This window comes from Phoxinus phoxinus (genome assembly GCF_949152265.1).
Source record: "Phoxinus phoxinus genome assembly, chromosome: 1".
Lineage (NCBI taxonomy): Eukaryota > Metazoa > Chordata > Actinopteri > Cypriniformes > Leuciscidae > Phoxinus > Phoxinus phoxinus.
This window is the reverse complement of record NC_136876.1, coordinates 29,464,414-29,485,309: the sequence shown is the minus strand read 5'-3', so window position 1 is coordinate 29,485,309 and position 20,896 is coordinate 29,464,414. Positions and strand designations below refer to the sequence as shown.

Genomic DNA, 20,896 nt, shown 5'->3' with positions numbered 1-20,896 from the left:
TAAGATATGTCAGTGCAAGTTGCTTTCCGTTAAAACCGCTCAAACATGCCTTTTAATCGGGTTTAGTGTATTTCCAAGGCTAAATAATCATTTTAAAAATCATAGATTTTTAATGTGATCGCCTATCGCTATTTTCAAACTGGCTGCCATGCCAAAGATCACTTAATCTTGAATCTGCTGTTTACTAACATCTCATAGACGTCTTTAACGTGTCAGTTTTACATACATTCTAAATCATAAACATTTTAAAGACATTTTCTAAACGTCCATTTGACATATGACGTCCTATAGACTATTACAGATGAGCAAACACTCAAAAATACGTCTTCCAGATGTAAACACACACATCAAATAGACGTATATGTGATGTACGTGCGCTACCACGTTTGCCTGATCAAATTATAGTGGTTGGCGAACATAACCACTTTAATAACAAGAGCGTTTATGCTTTGATGTGTAGGTTGTTATTTCATGAGATTATATTTCAATGTGCTTTTCACATCTAGCCAGTTGGTTCACCCTCCGCCTATGAGGCTGCAGTATCTCATTTGGGTGGCATGTGGCTACATTATTAGCTTGTTCCTTTTGTTTATACCCTTGCTCTGTCCTTTTCTGATCCTGCATGTCTTTGTGTAGGATAGTTCTGCTGATCCGAGTGTTGTAAAGCCGTTTGGTCAGGAGATTGTGGGAGCTAACAGTGCATTCCTGTGAGATTTCAGATACTGGAGGAGGATCAGGTTTCAGACTCAAGAGGGAAGGGAGGGGAGGCTCGTTCCATTAGCAGGACAATCGATGGGCCACACATGCATTCAGCAGCTTCCCCTCCCCCGGCTGTCTGCTGTATATGTCGGCCAGATGTGCGGATGTGTGAAGGGTGCTGTCCTTCCTCTAGTCTATTAATACCTCCTTCCGCTCACATTCCTTTCTCGCGCCTGCCCCACTTCCTGCTCCCTTACCCCATGATCCAACATGGGGTAGGATTTTGCTGGGTCAAAAAATATACACATGGCTCACATGCGGATTTATCTATCTTTTACACCTATTTATCTATGACACATAGAAGCCTGTTTCAAAGTGAATCAGGTTTTGAAACAAATACAATAAATTAGTGTAGACTATCTGCTATAATCTTATTATATTGAGCTAAAAAAACAATAGAAATCGTGTGTTGCGAAGGTAACTAACCACAGCTACAATGTCGCTCAAGCGCTGTAGCAAAATAATTATCATTACTTAGATATAAATAATGGGCGATTTATGAGTTGGCTAACTGTAGCCAATTAAAGGCGCCAAAAGACAAATTTGGGTGCGCGCAAAGACCTTTAACAGATTGCCGCCGAAAAATATTCACTCTCAGAAAAAAAAGGTACGAAAGCTGTCACTGGGGCTGTACCTTTTCAAAATGTACACTTTTGTACCCTTAAGGGTGCATATTGGTACCTCAATGCTAGGCCTACATATTAGTACCTAAAAGGTACATATTAGTACCTAAAAGGGACAAAAGTGTAGTGTACCTTTTGAAAAGGTACAGCGGCTACAGCCCCAGTGACAGCTTTCGTACCTTTTTTTTCTGAGAGTGTTCCTTGGAAAACTCCGCACATTGCAGTTTGGATAGTAGCATTATTGTGATGTAATAAGGTATGTGTTCAACCAACTAGTATAGCTTTTACATAGACTTTAAATACAGAATTCAGAAAAAGGGCAATGACTAATACAATGAAGTGTTAAGTTTGGGTTTAACAACACTTGCGAATGGGCCATTAATTATCAGTAAACGACTTAAACGTTTTACAGCTTCTCGTCTTTTGTTCCCCATATCCTGAGCCGGTTGTGGGGTTGAAAAGAAGTGGGAGTGTGAAAAAAAGACGACAGCAGCGATTATCCGGCCTGATGTGCCTGTGCTCACGGCCTCACCGCTTCCTGCCTTCCGCGAACACACAGCTCCTGCCCGCGAGCAATCCGCACCTCCGGTCACGTGACCGCGGAGTACTTTCAGAGCGCATGCAATTACATACAAGCCTGACTCTGTCAGATCATTTCCTGGATTAACCGTTCTCGAGATAATGCGTCACACACACAAAATTGATGTCAAAGAATATTTTATTGTACAAAACTGAGGTAGATAGATCATAACATCACAATGTCTGTTTGTATAGCTTAAATGTTGACCTGCTGGAAAATCCCTGGCTACAATGTTTCCGCTGGTTACTGCTTGGACCAGCAAGAAACCAGCTACAATGTTCCAAAACACAGCTTAATATGGGTTTTCCCAGTCAGTGTCATAACTGGACCATCCTGACAGCAGCATAGACAAATAAAGTCTGAACAACACGTAGGCTGTCATACACTATATCCAGATGGCCAATAAATAAATAAATAGATAAAGTTCTTGTGAATGTCCGTGGAAGTTCTCTCAGTAACACTTCTCGTGGAAGTCATGATACCGCCGCGTCCTGTCCTGATTCCTGAATCAGAGAAACGTGACAGTTTGATCAAGAACCATCACACCCTTTTCCCAAAGCAACCCGCTCTCCGATGAGCTGTCACATTGTTCCACTGTGAGTAATCACCCACTGACTTCTCCACATTAGTCAAGTGCCCTCAATATCACAGCTGTTATGCGTCACATAATAGCATACGCTGCCCTCTGTAGTGCGCAAAGTTCACTTCACTGTCATTCTGTTGTGCCATTGCTGTTTGTCTTTTCAAAATGTCACAATTGTTCTTGGCATAGGTACAAGTGACAGTGAGTCTAGCGCTCTACCGCAGTTGGCGGAATTATTCTGAAGAATTCCTCTGGCCTCAAACTCCAGTTTGGCTTTTTTGCACGGTAGGAAGTCAGGATCTGTGGCTGTTTTGCTCCGTCGCTTTCTGGAGTGACGGTCCGGTCTGGTTGGGTTGCAGTTTTCTTTGTCCACCTTGAGTCCTGCGGGGCTGTGTAGATGTACATGACCCTCGAGTCCGGACCTTTGCTCATCCTCGGTGGACTGTGTCGCTATCGCACGCAGAGGTGTTGCCGTGGAGCTCGTTGTGTCCATGGTCTCTTCTGTTTGCGATGTGTTCTCTGTGACACTGAGTGTGTCGGATTGCCCCATTTTCTCGCTTGTCAGTCGAGCAGAGTGGTATATGTCCCTTGCAGATTTCATGACGAGCGTCAGCAACAGGCTCCGGTGGAGTCGGAGTCCACCACGCTGGGTGCGCGAGCAGTAGATTTTGCTCAACGCATGGACCATAATCTGCTTGGCCTCTGCTGTGACATCCATCGTTCTTAGTTATTTAAGTAACTTCTATCCTCGTTTTAAATAGACAAACAATATTTAGGCAATTTCCTCTGAGCTCAGTTTACTTTTACTGTTTCATTCACCGAAGTAAACCTCAGCGTTAAGACAGTGGGCTTTATATAGTTTTGGTGACGTGTTCGCTTGTGATTGACACTCGGGCTCCTCCCATGAGTTGCGGCTCTGTTTGAGGAAATAAGTCAGAGGATGTATCATTCTGCTTCTGATTTAATCAGTCAGAAGATTTAATCATCAACACCTCTAGACTATCAATGATTATCAAAAAACTTAAGTAAAGGTCGATGAATCACCTTCTGATTGTTTTATTGTAGCCTGAATTTTATTTTAAATAATTGCATTTTTTTAAACTAAGATTATATATTATATTATATAATTACTCGACAACACAATACAAACGCATAATAAGTCTTTGCCATTTTTCTAGCCTGGGTTAATAGATAGGCTACTACTTTTTATTCCCATGGATATTGTTAGCTTCCTCGTTCTCTTTTGCCCATAAAAGGAACATCCGCTTGTCGGTCCGCTCTGTGGAAAACCCATGATGCGTGGGCACGTTCAGGCTACTTCCTGTTGCCTTATTTGCTTCAAGAGATTTCGTCATAGCCACTAACCTCACACGACACGAGCGCGTCAAGCTTCCTCTGCCCATTTACGGGTGGATCCAGCTGTTCTCGCGTAAAACATATAACAGCACCATTTTATCAAACGTTAGATCCCCAGATGTTGTTTAACCAAATATACATTTTCTAAATTTAGTTTTTGGACGAAGGAACTGTAAAATTGCAGAGGTTACACACGTGATACCATATGTGCTATTAGACTTTATTTATATGGTAAAACAAGCTAAAATATTTTTTTGGCTATCAAAAAGGCAGTTGATCTATTCAATGGGATAAAATAATAATAATAATGAAATGTTAAATTGCACTCTCAAACTCTATCTCTGGATTGCAGACATGATCAGGAAAGGTTGCACAAACTCCAAGTATTTCTCTGTGATCAGGTAAAGCTACAGTTTAGGGATTAATAAACTTAATAAACTCAATAACCTCTCAAGGTCTACATGACAATCTTGTATAGTCTGATAGAAGAAAGTAGTACATTGAGTTATTTCGAAGTAAGACTTAATTGAAATCTATACATTCACTCAAGTATTCCACTTAAGTGTGGTTGGTTAAAGTAAACCTATAAAAGTTGTGTGCCTTAAAAGACAAACAAAATGACAATCAAAAGACCTCCATGTTTAGTCAAGGTGTATTCACTCCTGAAGGACTGTAATTCGATTGCATATTAAACATACTACTATATTTACATATCAACAGTGGTTTTCAACCAGGTGGTCTCACAGGGGCTGCACTTTTGTAAACAATAAAAAGACTTATTTAACTCCATACATTTATCTTTTTCCAATATAAATATCTATAATTCTTAAACCAAAAAACATTTATTTGTGAAGCAAATATATTAGGTCTTGAAAAAAAGAGGTCTTGTTTAAAACTGGAAAAGAGATCTGCCAATGGGTAAGAAAACTATTTTTTTTTCTTTTGAATAAAAAAATCAAATAAGGCACCAAAGACACACAAATCTTTGTTACAAACTTTTATTAAGATATTCAGCTGTATCCTTTGACTTTTCTCTTACTCATTTTTTTACAGTAGTTAATGTGCAATTACTTTTGATAATATTGGGTCACAGTTAGGGATTCACAAAGTTATTGGCACTTTGAACACAGACAGAATGGAGTGGATGAGCACTGGCGTTACAGGGTCAGTGCATGAGCACAGCTGGGTATGGGTTACAACTCATGCTGAGAGTGCACGACTAACAATCAAACTTCATTAGTGCTTCTATGTAATATACAGTATATAGATTTGTATAGGGATGTAGTCATAGAAAGTGAGACACTGCATCGTAAAAAAAAGTTCACAACCTGTTTGTTGTTTTGAGTGTTCAAGCGAGCTGATGTCATCATCACCCATCCTGTCTGTATTTCTCTGTAATTCGTGATACCATGTCCGGACATCAATTTGTCGAGCTGTCACACGTTACTTTACCAAAACATTTGCAAAGTGGGGTTATAATCCATCTCATTTCAGGGAAAAGACTGAAAGCAGAGTGTTGGGGTGTGCTGGAAGAGAACGCAACACGCAGAAAAAGAGGCGAGTATCTTTTTGTGGTATGTCTGTTATTTAGAGTGGAATAGCAATGCTGCATTCTGGGTAAACAAACAAACTGCAAGCTAAAGGAAAACCTGCTAAATGCAGCGAGTCTGTTGCTTCAAAACAGACGGGTCCGGTTTCTGCCTTTGCCGAGAGGAGAGACAGTCACTATTTATAAAAGAGATACATTTTTAATGCACCGCTCCATACTCTTTCTTGCAAGCGGTCAGCGATTCACCAGGTTACACATTCACAATGATCTACAATGCCTAGTACCCCAACAAACTGTGTTACAAGGAAGGATGACAAGACTTATGGGCAGTTAAACTCTCACGCTCTTTCTCCACCCTCACAGGCGTCTGCCATCTAACTGCTCTGTGCTCCGTGACACAGTCAGACTGAATTGCAAGGTGCCGGGGAGCACGTCTATGAACGCGAACCCCAGAAAAAGGTGCTTTACTCGGGCACAGAGAGCAGACAGATAGGCAACGTGATATGGACATCCTGGCCTTTTTTGATTTACACTGGTCCCTTCATTCCCACTATATACTTGCCTTAAGAAACCTTTCATACCAGCGAGACATACGTTTTTCCTAAATAAAAATAATCCTTTAAAGGATAAGTGTGTAAATTAAAACTAATTCACAAAAACAATGATTTCAGCCTCTTTTGGGCAGGTTGTGATGCTCAAACAAACAGAGCAACTTTTTGATAGTGCCAAAGAGCCATAGTACACCTTTCGGGAAAAATCAACCATCGAATGGCTTACTTTTAGCATTTTAACATTGAAAAAAATTACACACGTCACCTTCAACTTCCCAGAAGGAGAAAAGCCATCTTTTGTGGCCACTAAAAGTCATATTTCTCAGTTATGACACCCCCTGGTGTTGACTAAGTAGTAAATTTAAGCTGCAGTAACAACACACAGACAGCAGGTGGTGCATGGACACAGCGGTTCCTCTCCAGCAACGCATGCAGCATATGTGATCTGTGCCATCAAAATGGAGGACGCATAAACACTGGCACAGTCATAGCCGGCGAGAGGAGAGAGGAGCGCCGCCACTCCATGCCCTACCCAGATACACACGCAGTCAGTCTCCCGCAGTCCTCCTGAAAAGGCACCAGTGACCCAGCAGGCCTTTAACATCTAAAGAATAGGACACATAGCACCAGTTCATTCCTCACCGTGCCCCCACCCTCCCAGCACTTTAGTCGATAAGAAGAAATCAAAAAATACTCAGTACTCTATCATCAGTCAAACAACTCTATATTGTATCCTTAAAAAACTTGGCAAGTCAACTCTTCATCTTGAATTAGTAGTAGTTGAAAAGTAAATACAGTACATGTGGTCTGCTAAAAGAATGGAGAAATGAAACCGAGAATGAAATGAATGCATGCACATTCCCAGATGTTGATTTTGCAGGATGTTATACATTTATACACTGGAGGCATTATTGTCTTCTAGTCCAAAAGAAAAGAAAAAGAAATAGGTCACCGGTCAGACCAGAACCAAACTGCATTTAAGACGTAAACTTGCCAGGAGTTCACTTTATTTGCTACGACTCTAAAGCTTGAAAACAAAACAAGAAAACTACAATTTCCAGATATACAAACAGCAGGTAAGCCAGACTTGGTTATGCAAATAAAATAAAATAAAAATTGAGCAAAAACGAGGGGTGAAAGACCTAATGCAAGCCATCAATTAAAAACGTGGTCAAAATCTGTTCAACAGTCTCTTCGATATTTACATCAGTATTCAACATGATTGGCCGCAGACACAGGGGTGCATCCTGTTATGGGCCAGATACCGACACATACACATCCACAAAGTTTAGTCCAAAAACCATCGTTTACGCTCTACAAAAAAAGGTGCACAATCCACCACTCTCCTCTACAAAAAGGTGCAAAAGGCTCTAGTTCAGTCTACGAAAAGGTGCAAAGAGTTCCATTTCTTCAGAAAGGGGGCGGCTACTGTATGTGTCCCAGGAGATCAGATGCACACAAAAAACATCACTTATACAAACGCGCGGCCTACCAATTCGGGCATGAAATATTAAAATCGCCTAAAGTATCGTATTTCTGTTTTTGTGAGGCATGTGCATATGAAACCCATGCCTGAGTGCACATTAAGACATCACATGCAATCCCATTCAAATCCTGATGGAAATCTGGATTATGCAAAAGTTCACGGGTTACGGCAAACCTTCAGACAGCCGAAGAAGCATCCGTACGCATAAACACAGAAACAAACACCCTAAATCCCAGAATCAACACATCACCCACATGCAAATACACAGTGCCAACTATGTGCAAGGAATGTATACAGATGGTGACTTGTGCGGACACACACATGCTTGCCTAAGCGAGCACAGACACACACGCACGCACACATGCACACACAGCTGCCCAAACAGGGACATGGGCAACATGGAGAGACTTAATCATTCTGCTCCTCCTCTCCTGGGACACAGGCAATGTAAACCCTCCTCCACTCCCAAACACACACACAAAGTCAGGCCCAAACCTTAAGACAGTTAAGTGACTAACAATAAGAAGCACAACCTCCGGAACTGTAAAAGCATGTTTGTGTGTGATAATGGGGGAAGAAAGCTAAAAGGTTTACACGCTAAAAACACTTACGTTTTTATGTCCTACACAATTTTTCTTTTCTCTTCAGGGGATAGTTTATCCAATTCTGTCATCATTTACTCACCCTCATATTGTTCTTAAACTGTATGTAACACAAAAGAAGATATTTTAAAGAATGCTTCAACTGTTGTTGTGCAAACACTGAAAGTCAGTGGGGTTGAAACTACCGTATTAATTGCGTCACTGGTCAAAGGGCCAATCGAATTCTGCTACGGAAACGATGGAAATCCAGATACAAGCCAAGCACCATTCTTTGAAATGTAAGATAATCCGTATGCAAAAATATTCCTCATTATTCTCACTATTTCCATTTAAAGCCCAATAAAAAGGTGTCTCTTGAGGGGAAAATAAAAAAACAAAAATAGAGATTTTAAAACAATCCCTCTCTCTCAAGCTCAAAAGGTGTGAGCAGATAAATATATTTTTATCCTTTACAGTCCTTAATCATCTTTCATCAACTCTGAATTCATATAAATCACACACAGTGGAACAAGTAGAAGGGGAAAGGAGAAAATGGCGACATAAAAAACAAAGAACGTGGCAGACTAACATCCCACATATATTTTGGGAAGAATGGAAGGAGAGGAGGATATCAGATTCTTTCCATTTTAGACTGAACGAGAGACAGAATATGCCACCTACTTCTCCTCTCCTCCCTCACCACTTTCTCCATCTGCTGTTCCTTTAGATCTTATGACAAGCATTTTTCCTGTCTCTCTCCTGGGCCAAATACAATCGGCTAGTCTGACATAGCCAGGTAGCTACAAACTAATACATTCAAATTCAGTAGAGTGAGATCAGGGAACATCGGGCCTCCCGTCGCAATAACTTCTCCTGGTCCTAATTATGTATTCCTATAGCATCGGTGACTAGATTTACTTGCCGAGCATGGAGGCAAAGGGGATCTTCTGTGCAAAAGAGGGTTATTCAGCAAAAACAAAAATGATTGAAAAGAAAATAGCGCCCCTGGTATAAACCCCCCGTGTTCCTCCCGACACTAGACCGTGCTATCTCCTCCAATCTCCTACCCGACTCTCCCTTTCCCATCCCAGGCAAAAGCAGCAGAGCCCAGAGTCACGCAGCGGGGTGGGAGGCAGGAAGGAGGTGGGGCGGCAGAGGGGATGGGGCAGGGCTTTCCTCGCCAGGTCGCTCACTGAAACAAAGTGCCGTTGTCTCCGCCCACACCCTGCAGAGACTCGCCCGAGGATCCTCCGGTCTCCACCGAAGCGCCGCCCTCCAGGCTTGCGGTCTCAAAGGTAGGCTCGCCGCTGAGGCCGTCCGCTTCCATCTTGATGCTGTCAGGAAGGAAATTGGCATAGGCGTCGCCCTCCGCCATCAGTAGCTTCAGCTTGGGGATCCAGCTCTTCCTCACCACGCGTCGAGCGTTAGTGCACATGTCCGCCGCAATGGCATTCATCTCGCTCTCTTTAAAGCTGGTGGCGAAGTTCTGGCAGTAAACTGTAGACATACGGGAGGGAGTCATTTCTAAAGGCACGTTCACACCACGAATAACTTAAACGACAACTATATCAGCATCCACATCCATAGATGATAACGTTCTAGTGGTATCGTGATTCGGTTCAATACACAACAAGTTTACTTCTAAGACATGATGAACAGTTAACAAAAAGTACTATGGCTGGTTACATAAACTGTTAAAACTAGTCTTACAACTTAGTCATCTCATTTTTTTCTTTTTTTTTAAGTCAGTTACATAAAAAGGTAGATAGGGCTAATCAGTCTTACTTTTTGGATTCAAATTAGACCAAAGTAGCGGCTAGTTGGTCAGACTAGTTCAGGGGCCGGCAACCTATGGGGTAATCGCTGGCACGTGAGAAAAAGATAAAGCACCTCGCACCTGCATTACTGATCTACATTCCGAGGTAATCATTTTTCATTGTAACATAGCTTGTTTTTGGAGCTATAAATTCTAACAAAGTGTGAGAATTAAACTGCACAAGTCAGTGAAAGCCCACAACTCCAACAAATCATTAGCGTGACCGCTTCGCATCACATCCTGATAAACATTCCACAATGACGGTGATGTTGCAAACTCCATTCACACGTAGTGGGGTTCAGTAGGGTCACATTGAACATCTGTTATTCAAAGTCTAATTTAAACCTGAAAACAAACTTACTTGTTGGATTTTTTTTTAAATTGTAAACAAATTTTATGGAAAATTGCTTCAGAAATATTTTAAGTTCCGCACTATTTATGTTACTTATCAAATAAGCAAGTTTGTGATTGATCAAGTAATTTTTGTTCATCAGGTTTCAACGGTAAAATGTGTTCATATTTCAATTAAGCTGTTGTGAACGTTATGCGTTTATACATGGGGGTGCGGGGCGGGGCATGTTCATAGGTTTGCAAATGAGGTGCTCTGAGCAACTGAGGTATAAAAGATCAGGAACTCACACTTGACAGCATGCAACACTCGGCTGTCCAGCGGCTTACGGCTGGGGTCATTGGTGGAGGAACGGATGCCAGTTCCACAACTGTTGGCCAGAGTGCTCCTGTGTGTCAAACAGAAACAGGAAAGTTAGAGGCCTTACACTTTCACTATTATGGAAGACATCTTTAATGTTCCTCAGACTTACCTATCGAAGAAAGCAGCCAGCAGCCTCCTCAGAAGGACTTTGTGCCTGGTCCCTGCACTGACGTGACAGTTCATCAGCTGAGCTCGTGAAATGTACACGCTGGTGCCTGTGGACCAAATACATGAATCTCGCTTAAAAGGTGTGAAACTTAATTCAAATGAATGTACTCAAGATATACATATTGAAAGACTGACAAATGCTTTATGACTCATCGATTTGCATGAATGCATTTAAATCCCAAAAATGAATACTAAACGAATGAATACTAATCACACAAAGCTCAGAAAGAAATTCAGCTCTCCTTATAAGCGCTAAAGACCATTCATGTTAGCACTGACTGTAACCTGTGAAGTTTAAGCTCTGACTTTACTGCCATTTCTAATGCAATTCAACTTTTCAAATACAGAATACTATATAATATCTATATACTATCATATCTAGCTGCATTTGATTTATTAATCTCTTAATTAAAAAAATTCTTATCAATACTCAGTCACCAGATACTAGTTTTCAAAAAAATCTATCGTGGACTTAAACAGCTTTTTTTTTTAGATAGTTTCTACAGTGACAATAGCAGCAATTTAACACAAATAACTCAAGAACTAAATAATAGATCGGCTCCAAATAAAGAGTAAATTGGCAATAGCAAACATGTGCATGAAACAATTTATCTCATGCTATAATATACACTTTTTTTGTTGTGTATATATTTTTTGTTTTTGAAACAAAATGCTCACCAAAGTTGCATTAATTAGATCAAAACTACAGTGAAACAGTACAATTGTAAAATATATATATATATATTTTTTTAAATAACTTATTTCAATATATTTTTTAATGTAATTTATAATAAATGCCTTTTGTCACTTTTGATCAATTCAAACTTAAAAGTGTCCTTGCTGAAAATAAGAATTAATTTCTTACATAAAAACAACATCTTTACTAAAACAACATTTGAAAATCATTCAAAAGCTTATTTTCCATCATGCTCCTAATTAAACATTTTTGTCTCCTTTCCATTTTTCCTTTTCACTCCTCCAGTGCTTCGTATTTGTTCATCATTTAATGACTTTCTGATGACATTTTTTCCCAAAGACCTTTTTATCGTTTGTACTTTCGTCTTGTTTCAATTCCTCATTTCATTTTCCACTTTATATTGCTTCATGTCTGGTCTTGTTCGAACGCTTTCTTTTATCGTATTTGTAAAGCACTTTGAGCTGCATGTTTATATATGTGACTGCTGTTTAAATAAAGTTTCAGCGATTAGTGGAATTCCTCTGTTATGTGTACTGAACAGTTCCAGTCGGACAGCTCAGAGTCACTTAAGGCCACGCTTTACAGCTCATAAAAGCCTCCATTACCTTACAGTCACTCAACAAAACCTGTTCTACACCACAATACCAAAACACGGCTTCTCCAAACATGGTTGACCTATCAATCACCACGAGAGATAATTTGCTTTTCATGGTCGATTGAACATGACTCAGTTGTATGATGCTGGTTTAACTCCCCATTTGTCTCTTCTATAGATTAATATTATTTTCTCGGCAGATGTTTTCTTACAGTGCATGCAGGGTGATATGACGACTGCTTGAGCAACAATAGAATGATTTATCCCACTATAATACACCTCTCACTCAAGATGTTTTGGTTCATCGGTTGCGTTTTCTTAAGGAACAGGTACAATGATCAGACTCAGACCTGAAACTAGCTCCAGTTTCTCTGCAGGGTCACCTTCCTCGTAAAGTTTTGGATGACAGCGGTTGCCGATCTGAGCGATGAGTTCGGCAGGGAGAGAGGCGAGATCCTGTCGGCCGCGCATCCTAGGCCGCGTCTCTGAGTGGTCCGGGAGGGCCTCCACACGCTCGCCCGCTGAAGACGAGGAAAAAAAAGAAGAAGAGAAGGGAAGTTTATGGAGAGTAGAGAAAGTGTGAAGACAAAAACGTGATCTCGGCATACACTGTCTAGACAGTTGTGAAGATTAAACCAGCACTCAGGTCTTTTGACTCTGAAAAACAGACAGATAATACAGACCTCTTGGGACCGAGACTAATAAAAGACCTGTGAAATCCAAAGGCATCAGAACACATTCAGTTTGCATGCCGTCTGAGAGAAGATAAGACATTCTGATTAAATATTCATGAGCTCCAAACAGTTGAAGCATTTTAACAAAAAGTGTGAATTTAGCTATGATGATATTCCTACTTAAGAAACACAACAGAGAGTAGACAATAGTTAACTTGTTAAAATGGAGGCCAAAAAAAGCCTGTATACATTACAACACATACAGGATCAAAGGAAGTGCTGGTGTGGGAAGTGCTATTATTAACTTAAATGAAAATTCTGTCATAATCAAACCTCCATGACTACTTTTTTTCATCAGTGGAACACAGAAAACAACAATTTTAACCATGTTCTGGTCGTTTTCTTTCCATGCAATCATGAACAGGGACTGGAGCTGGCTTTTTGTGTCATTATTCAGAGAAAATCATGAGTTGATGAGAGAAGTAGTGATGTTAGATTTGTGATTTTTTTTTTTTTTGTCAGATCTTTTCAAAGAATCGGTTGATTCAGTTCACAAAACTGGCTTGAATCAAAGTGAACAAAAGTGAAAGTGACATGTGAAGGCCAAGTATGGTAACCCATTCTCAAAATTTGTCCTCTGCATTTAACCCAAGTTTGTATTCATTCATGAATCGGACTGACCCAAGGAGCTCAACTGTAAACCGCTCACGAGAGGGAAAGTCTGAATAAATAGTTGCGGAAAAAAACAACAACTTTCAAACCTTATTGTGATGTACATCGGAGTGTAACAGATTAGTGAAAAAAGGAAATGTATGGCAAGAACTTGGTTCTATCCATTGGTTGTTGATTGAAATGAACTCCAATGTGGGATTTGCAATCAACTACATATGTCACTAGAGACAAGCCTGTCGTTTCACTGGAAGAATGAGTTGACATTTTAAAGTAAAAATTACAAGGTGCAATTTTATTTTATATTAAATTAAAGATGCATGGATAAATTGTTTTTAAAAAATCGTTTTATTTTTTAATAGAAAAATTTCTTACACAAAGCTATCGTATAGCTTCAGAAGACTTGAAAGACAGTGCAAGAGTCATACTGACAACTTTTATAGTGGGTTTTTAAGTCTGAAAGCTCATTTCGCATTCATTGTAATTGCATGGAAAAGACTACGAGTGCATTATTAAAATTTCATCATTCAGGTTTGGAACATGAGGTAGAGTAAATGATTATAAAAAATGACCGAGTCAATTATTACATAAATAATTTTAAGCGTTTCATTTAATGCAGCAGGGCTGTGGACTCACCTGTAGCTCCCACGTTTAACATGCTGTACATGGTGTACATGTTGCAGATCTGCCTGTACTGCTCTTCAGTGCCATCATCCACCGCCTCTTCCTCTTCCTCATCGTCATGGTAAGAGATGGGGGAATCGCTGGCATAGGCACTCAATGTACCGGGGCTGGTGCCTTCAGGAGTGGCACTGCTCGTGCCGTTGCCATTGGTGCTGCCGCCGCCACTGTGACCCCCCTGGCCCATTCCTAGACCCATACCAAGTCCCATGCTACTTTGCTGCTGGATGGCGCTTCCACGTGCCATCTCTTGGGAAAAGCGGGCCGCCTTCCTCATCCCTCCTCCTCCGGCTGTGCCCGAGCCTCCGCCACCTTCCCGATTGCTTCCTTCCCAGAGCCGCTTGGCCACCGGCGCGCACACCACAGAATAGGGCGAAGCCTCCGGTTGCTCTGTCTTCACCCGAGACACCAGGGGCAACGGGGTCAAGCAGGAAGTGGGCCGACTGGCTGCGCCACCTCCATTTGCCGAGGCCCCTGCCGCCGTCTGGGTGACGGGACTCTGAGGCTCCGATGGAGGAGTTTCTTCGGTATGGAGGCCCTGTGAGTCGCAGCTGGGCGAGCTGACCTTCAAGAAGAACTCTGTGCCCTTCTCCATGATCTGCTGGATCTGGAGAAAGCCAGCCGTGTACATAAGCAGAAACTGGTCTCCGACGTTCATGCTGAGGCGGCCGGTGTAGCAGAAAGCCAGGATCTGCTGAAAGCTCTGCGGCTGTACGGCCGGGGGCAACTCCACCACCGTAGGGGTTTTGCTGCCCGCGCTGCTGTTGAAAAGGTCACGGAAGTAGGAGCTGCTGGCTGCCAGCACGGCGCGGTGAGCTTTAAAGGTGTGTCCTTTCACCACCACAGACACGTCGCAGTACAGGCCCTGTAGCCGCTGCTCGTTCAAACACTCCAGGACATTGTTGCCGAAGTTTGGGATCGCCATCTGAAGGGTCTGAGCCATGGCGCTATGGCCAGCACCACCAGAGAAATCTGAGCGGCACCAGAGGAACAGAAGGAGGGAAAGACAGATGGAAGAGAAAGAAAGAGATCTTTGTCAGCAGCATTCTCTCAGCAGCACAGTAGTTCATCCCTTAAGACTCATTGCAACCGTCATTTGCTTTTGAAGCAGTAAAATCCACTAAATCTAACATCATTTATTGCAGAGACAAACGGTTATTGGCAACAGACTGATACATTAAAAGGTGGTGAAATGTATAAGACCCCAGGGACGAGCCTGTAGGCACCTTTCGCAGACTGGCCTAAAACATGCGAACTGTGAAAAATAATAGGGGGGTTGGCGAGCCGCCTCTAAAACCCTGTGAGCAGGATGTGACTGCTAATCTGAATGAGATGGTGATTCAGCTGAGACAGAGATAAAATGGCACTCTTTACAGTACTACATCAGGGGAGGGAGAGAGGGGGAGAGTGCGAGAGAGATACTAAACCAGTGATTGAGGTCATAGTTGAGGAAGAGGGTGGAAAACAATGGGCTTTGACTGACACTGCAGTCAGTCTTATTACTGCTAAATGTGACACCATGAGCAAAGCCATCATTACAGCTCACAGCCGTGCTGCTGGGAAAATTCATTATAACCTGAACTTTCTACTTTAAGAAAACAGCCCTCTACTTTAGGCTGTCCAAACATTTTACAAATAAGAAGAGTTATAAACTGTGGTCGGTTACATTTTTAAGCAAGAAATACACTATTTTTTCCATCAAAAAGAAAAATGGTTGCTTATTGTTAAGCAATCATTTGGTGAAGAAAAAACAGCCCTCAAATCATGTCAGCTAAACCAACACGGCAGAATAACACTGTGATGTGATATACTTCACACATTAAGATTAGACAGTGGAAGGCAAAACATCTGGGCACATGTTTCCCACACAAGCCACCACATTAAAAATCACTGAATCTGATCAGATCACACAGAACTAACAGGACGTTCGTGGTAAAAGAAGTACCCTCTTTGTCTGACTTCAGGCTCGCTCCCCCCTCCCTTGCATGCACACACACAAGCCATAGACATCAGACAAAACGGCTTGTTTACAGTTGGCCAGAGAGCTGTGGCACACATACACACTGAGAGGCCCAGGGTTTATTTAAGAAGCTTTCCCTTGGGGTGGAGGAGGAGAGGGACACCTTAGGTATAGTTATCATGCTGTGTGAGAGAGGGGGGCGCAACATTTTAAAGACTGTCCTCACAACTCAAACTGCCTGTATGAAACTTTTAACATGCAACCAATTGAGTTTTTGAGTCTAAAAACACCTAGGCCTACATAAAATAATCTTAGAATGAATAATCAAGTATACTCATGAAATTGCATGCACTTATTCTCAATGACAAATTATGTACATTCAGGTCAACTGGGACCCTTTTAGGCAGACAGCATAAAAAAGAGATTTTTTTTTTTTTTCAAAAGTGATTTCAAACTAAATGTCAGTGGTTCTCAACCCTTGTAATTTCAAGATCTCCTAAAATCAAAGGTGATTGTAATAGAAACTGTGGCTGTAAATATATTTTAAAAATGAACTGTGATTGAGTTTTTTTACTGGTTAAGTTAATAATAAAAAGATAATAATAGTTTAATCAGGAGATTTTGTAGATAACATGTTTTAACACATTGTGCCTTCTTTATTAAGGAAAGAATAAATAAATAAATAAATAAAATACAAATAGCTGTTTCTTTGGTGCTGAAGAACTTCTCTGCTCAACTAGCCTACAACTTTTTAAAATGAAACATAACAGACAAACATCACCAAAGAGTGAACAAAATGCTACTACAGACATATTAAATACAAATTGTTGAAAAGTGGCAAATAATAAAAGTACATTTTGTTCACCAAGGCTGTATGCTGCACACACAGGAAACATGACTGACTGACAGCTCAGCAAAATGTCAAGTCCCTGATTTTCCATTACAGTAATTTGATGCATGTTACAATATTTATATTACATTTACACGTATATTACATGTTATTAGCATATTTAGCATTTTCATTGTTAAAATAATAATCAAATATAATATGATTGAGGGCCTCTTAGCAACCAAGTGCCCTAGAGGGACCCGGGACCCCAGTCGAGAACCACTGATACATTACAAAAAAAGAAAAACAGCACAGCTTTAGAATCCTGTCTAATACTGTGATGGAAGTGCAGACGCAGCCTCTGAACATACGACGGTGCATAAACTAACACTAAGTCAACAATGCTGAACACTTAAGTAGAATATAAGTAAATAGTGAGCAAACCTTTGGCCGCCAGCCCTGCCAGTACAGCAGTGTTATGAGGCTGTGTCGGCGGCAAGCTAACCGTGTGTCAGTCAATCTGCCCGTCCGTCCGGAGTTCTCCACTGGCACGGGCCGTGAAGGGGGGTGAAGAACGATGGCAAAAGCGCCTACTATGAGCCACTCTGTGAGAAATGCAGCACCTACATGCGAGCGAGAAATAACGCAGTGGGGGGAAACGCCGCGACGCACAGAGGGCCGCGCGATACGAGCAAGTTTGCCGCTCTTGTCCCGTCTTTGCCAATGCACCGCACCGAGAGCGAGCGTGCCTACATCCTCGGGCCTAACGTTAGACGGGTCCGTCTCGTGCGCGGCACCGCTGAAATGAGGGTTCGCCCCGTTCTCCACCCCACTCAATTACAACGGCAACACTTAATCTCTAACGACTGAATGAGCAGCCGGTTGTTAGCATCCTTAAATACCCAAGTGCATACTTTTCAGTCCACGGAATTTCAAAGTTAATGTTCCATGGCGATTTGCGCGCTAGTTCGGATACCCCACCTTATCTTATTTCACAGACATCAACAGGTCATCCCGGGACAAATGCACGGAACTGGGGGCGAGCCAGACTGAACCAGCGCTGACAGCAGGGGGGGTCAGCTAGACTCCGCCAATAAGAAAATGATTGAACAACTCGTCGCCACAACAACATCAATCACGCTCAAAGTGGTATCTTCAAACTAAATGCACAAATAGGAGCCTTTCGGTTCACAGATAAAAGAGATCCCGGAAATCGGGTTTTTAAATTAGCCAGATCTGACTCCGGAACATCTGCCAGCACGAGCGTTCAGCCATGTCAGTGAGGTCGGTGAAGTGGTTAAACTTTTTTGTTGGTACCATTAGTCTGTGCCCATCCCCCACCGCACACCTTCCCCAAAACAATGCCCCCCAAACATCTCAGCGCCATCGGATTTCAGCCAAAATGCCAGGACAGCCGCTCGCGCGCCGTCCTCGCGTGTCACGCAGCCTCACATGACCTGCTGCGGGGATTCGAAGGCAGGATACTCACCCCTAGCTGGAGGCCGTTTCAAAGTGTTTCAATGGAGTCCGACGCGCTCGCTCTCCTTCACTCTCTCGCCTCGTCTGTCTCGCGCTGGAAACAGCCATTCATTGTGGGCATAGGCGCGAAGTCGATCGCAGAGCCATCGAGCGCGAACTCTTTTTCCAGCGGGATCCGGAGCGCAGAGCCACTGATCATGCATAGACTAGACATGACTCCCCATCGTCACTCAATCGCATGATCATCACAGGCGCAGCCTCAATGCCAGGAGACCTATCCAGCGTCGAGATGTATTTGCGCATAGGCTGGCACAGCAACAGCGAAAAGAGCCACCGCCTCGTTTCCATACGTGCGCAAAAAGTAGGCCATGCCTCTACGTCTCGCCACACAGAGCTCCAATGTAGAGAACGCCATGAACTCAGAACAGCACACCGCGAGGGAACGTTAACATCAAATAAAGTTTGCTTATATTAGAGCAACGTTTGGTGTTGGGGGGAGTTTTACTGCGTCCTGAAATGGTAACTTAGCCTTTAAGTTCGATGCAAAATTCCTGTAGGTTTCATTTTAACTGCCCGATATAAAATAATCCCTAAAAATATTCAAATGAGGCTTGTGGGCGATTCTTGATGGGAAATGATCATCAATACATTGTATATGGTTAGCATGAAATACTCACTGTTTGGTAGAATAGTCCATGTAAAATTGTCTGCAGGTCATATAGCCTACATCTAAGTGTTTTAAACTACAGGGAAAACTATACGAACGCGTGACGTCACATGTTGACCCTATAGATGTCCTTACATTACCCCGGTGAGCTACATTTCCAATTGCATTTTTGTGTCTGGAAACGTGCGCACGGGCTTCCGTAGTCACGAATTATTGAAAGAGAAAACACTGGGTTGCCAGATTGGTGTAGCCTATGTTTATTATTATTACACTGCAAATATTTTTTTGTTTACCTTTTTGTCCATCTCAACAGGATCACTGCCCATGTCTTTTTATTACGTTAATTGTTGTGTGTATTTATAATTCAAACATTTACGCATTATCCATAGTCAAACCTTTATTTATATAGCGCTTTTTACAATATTGTATCAAAAAAGCTTCACAGTGATAACATGAAAATAATACAACAACGTTTGTTTCTAGAAGAAAATTGCGTCATCCACGCAATAAGGCAGGTCAATAGCAAGCCAAAAGCCAAGCAGTGGCGAGGCATAGTCTAAATTTCACATTACTGGTATAAAAAAAAACATAAACAGAATAAACGTGTTGAATTGATATTAAATTCATTGTAATAAGAACTATTTTAAAATATGAAAAAAAAATTATTGCCAATTAAATAAATAATAATATTTAGCTTTTATGAGTTGTTGAATAACTTAAACCAACATTTGGTCGCAAACTAGCTAGCTCATACTAAGTGAGCAATTTGTAAAAAAAAAACATGTTCAAAATGTATCTCACAATTTGTTTTTTAAATGTTTTTTAAGAGTTTCAGACCCCATGTACCTTTTGTGGAAAGTCCCGGTGTGAAATGTATAGATTGGAATATTCAAACAAAAAGGAGCACTGCCCTCTAGTGGCATTATTACAGGATCTCCGGGTGCAGAACGTTTTTTTTCTCCTTTGAGAAGCTCATCTCACCACTTTTATATTCTCTGAATCTTCTGCATTCCAAAATTTGACCATTTAAGAGTCTCGTTTTTACTTTTAATTTACTAGACGTTGTAGGCTATCTAAATCCTGTTACAGAGTTAGTCACATTGAGCATCATGCCATAAGCTACGTGTCTAACTCAAGTTGTTATTTATTCCAGGCTGCATCCTATTGCACATCAGAGACATTTAGCCATTATATGATACCCTAATTATGTACTATAATAAATACTTGCTGAGCAACATGGACGATTTTGTTGCATAAAATGCAAATTACTGTATTTAAGCTACTCACTATTTTAGTTTTGTGTATTTATGTTAGCCTACTATTAATAATTTCACCCATTAATTACTTCAGTAGTAGTTTGGTCATATGCTACGCGTCTGCAACATTTGCATGTGAGAAGCAACCTACAACATTTCGATGTGGTCAGCATCTGCAGAAAACACTTACAGTAAATTTGTCACCACTGACGGCAGCTGCCGTGTGGCTGTGTGTTTGCCTGCATGCTGAAAATGACATCCATAGTTAATTCACAGCTTGAGCACAGATTGTCTAGAGAGTCGTCCACTGACAGATGGCAGGAGCAAAGATGGAAATCGCTTCAGTTTAGGGAAACTATATCACAATGTAAGACTGATTGATTGGTTAAGGTAAATAAGAAGTTAATACCTGCAGGGCAGCACTTTAAATAGCACCATGCACTTTATTTCCAGCTGGTCTGTCACAGTATGCACAACTACACTTTATTATCCTAGTTATGTGTAGTGGGGTTTGAGTTTTTCGTCCTGACGTTGTGTGTGTGGGGGGGTGTGGTAGGGTGGGAGTGGTTGCGGTGAGGGAAATTCTGTTGTAGCCTATATTTTGTTTTGTATTCTGTCTTGTCAA

At 41.5% G+C, this 20,896-nt stretch overlaps 2 protein-coding genes across 5 annotated transcripts; both read right to left on the bottom strand.

Annotated features, from left to right (window-relative positions):
• Nucleotides 1-2,088: 2,088 nt before the first annotated feature.
• Nucleotides 2,089-3,373, bottom strand: ier2a (immediate early response 2a). The gene has a single exon (XM_079621058.1). The coding sequence runs from the start codon at nt 3,261-3,263 to the stop codon at nt 2,706-2,708; it is 558 nt and encodes a 185-aa protein (XP_079477184.1). The 5' UTR covers nt 3,264-3,373; the 3' UTR covers nt 2,089-2,705.
• A 1,478-nt stretch (nt 3,374-4,851) lies between these two features.
• Nucleotides 4,852-19,207, bottom strand: nacc1a (nucleus accumbens associated 1, BEN and BTB (POZ) domain containing a). 4 transcript variants are annotated; one of them, XM_079618471.1, is made up of 6 exons: nt 19,026-19,207; nt 14,036-15,052; nt 12,407-12,577; nt 10,706-10,811; nt 10,524-10,621; nt 4,852-9,565 (listed from the first exon to the last, which is right to left on the bottom strand). In XM_079618471.1, the coding sequence occupies exons 2-6, from the start codon at nt 15,021-15,023 to the stop codon at nt 9,258-9,260; spliced, it is 1,671 nt and encodes a 556-aa protein (XP_079474597.1). In that variant the 5' UTR covers nt 15,024-15,052; nt 19,026-19,207; the 3' UTR covers nt 4,852-9,257. The 4 variants fall into 4 exon arrangements, with proteins under 4 accessions (XP_079474597.1, XP_079474598.1, XP_079474596.1 ...); XM_079618472.1 differs by lacking the exon at nt 19,026-19,207 and adding an exon at nt 17,314-18,774; XM_079618470.1 differs by lacking the exon at nt 19,026-19,207 and adding an exon at nt 18,359-18,773.
• Nucleotides 19,208-20,896: the final 1,689 nt, after the last annotated feature.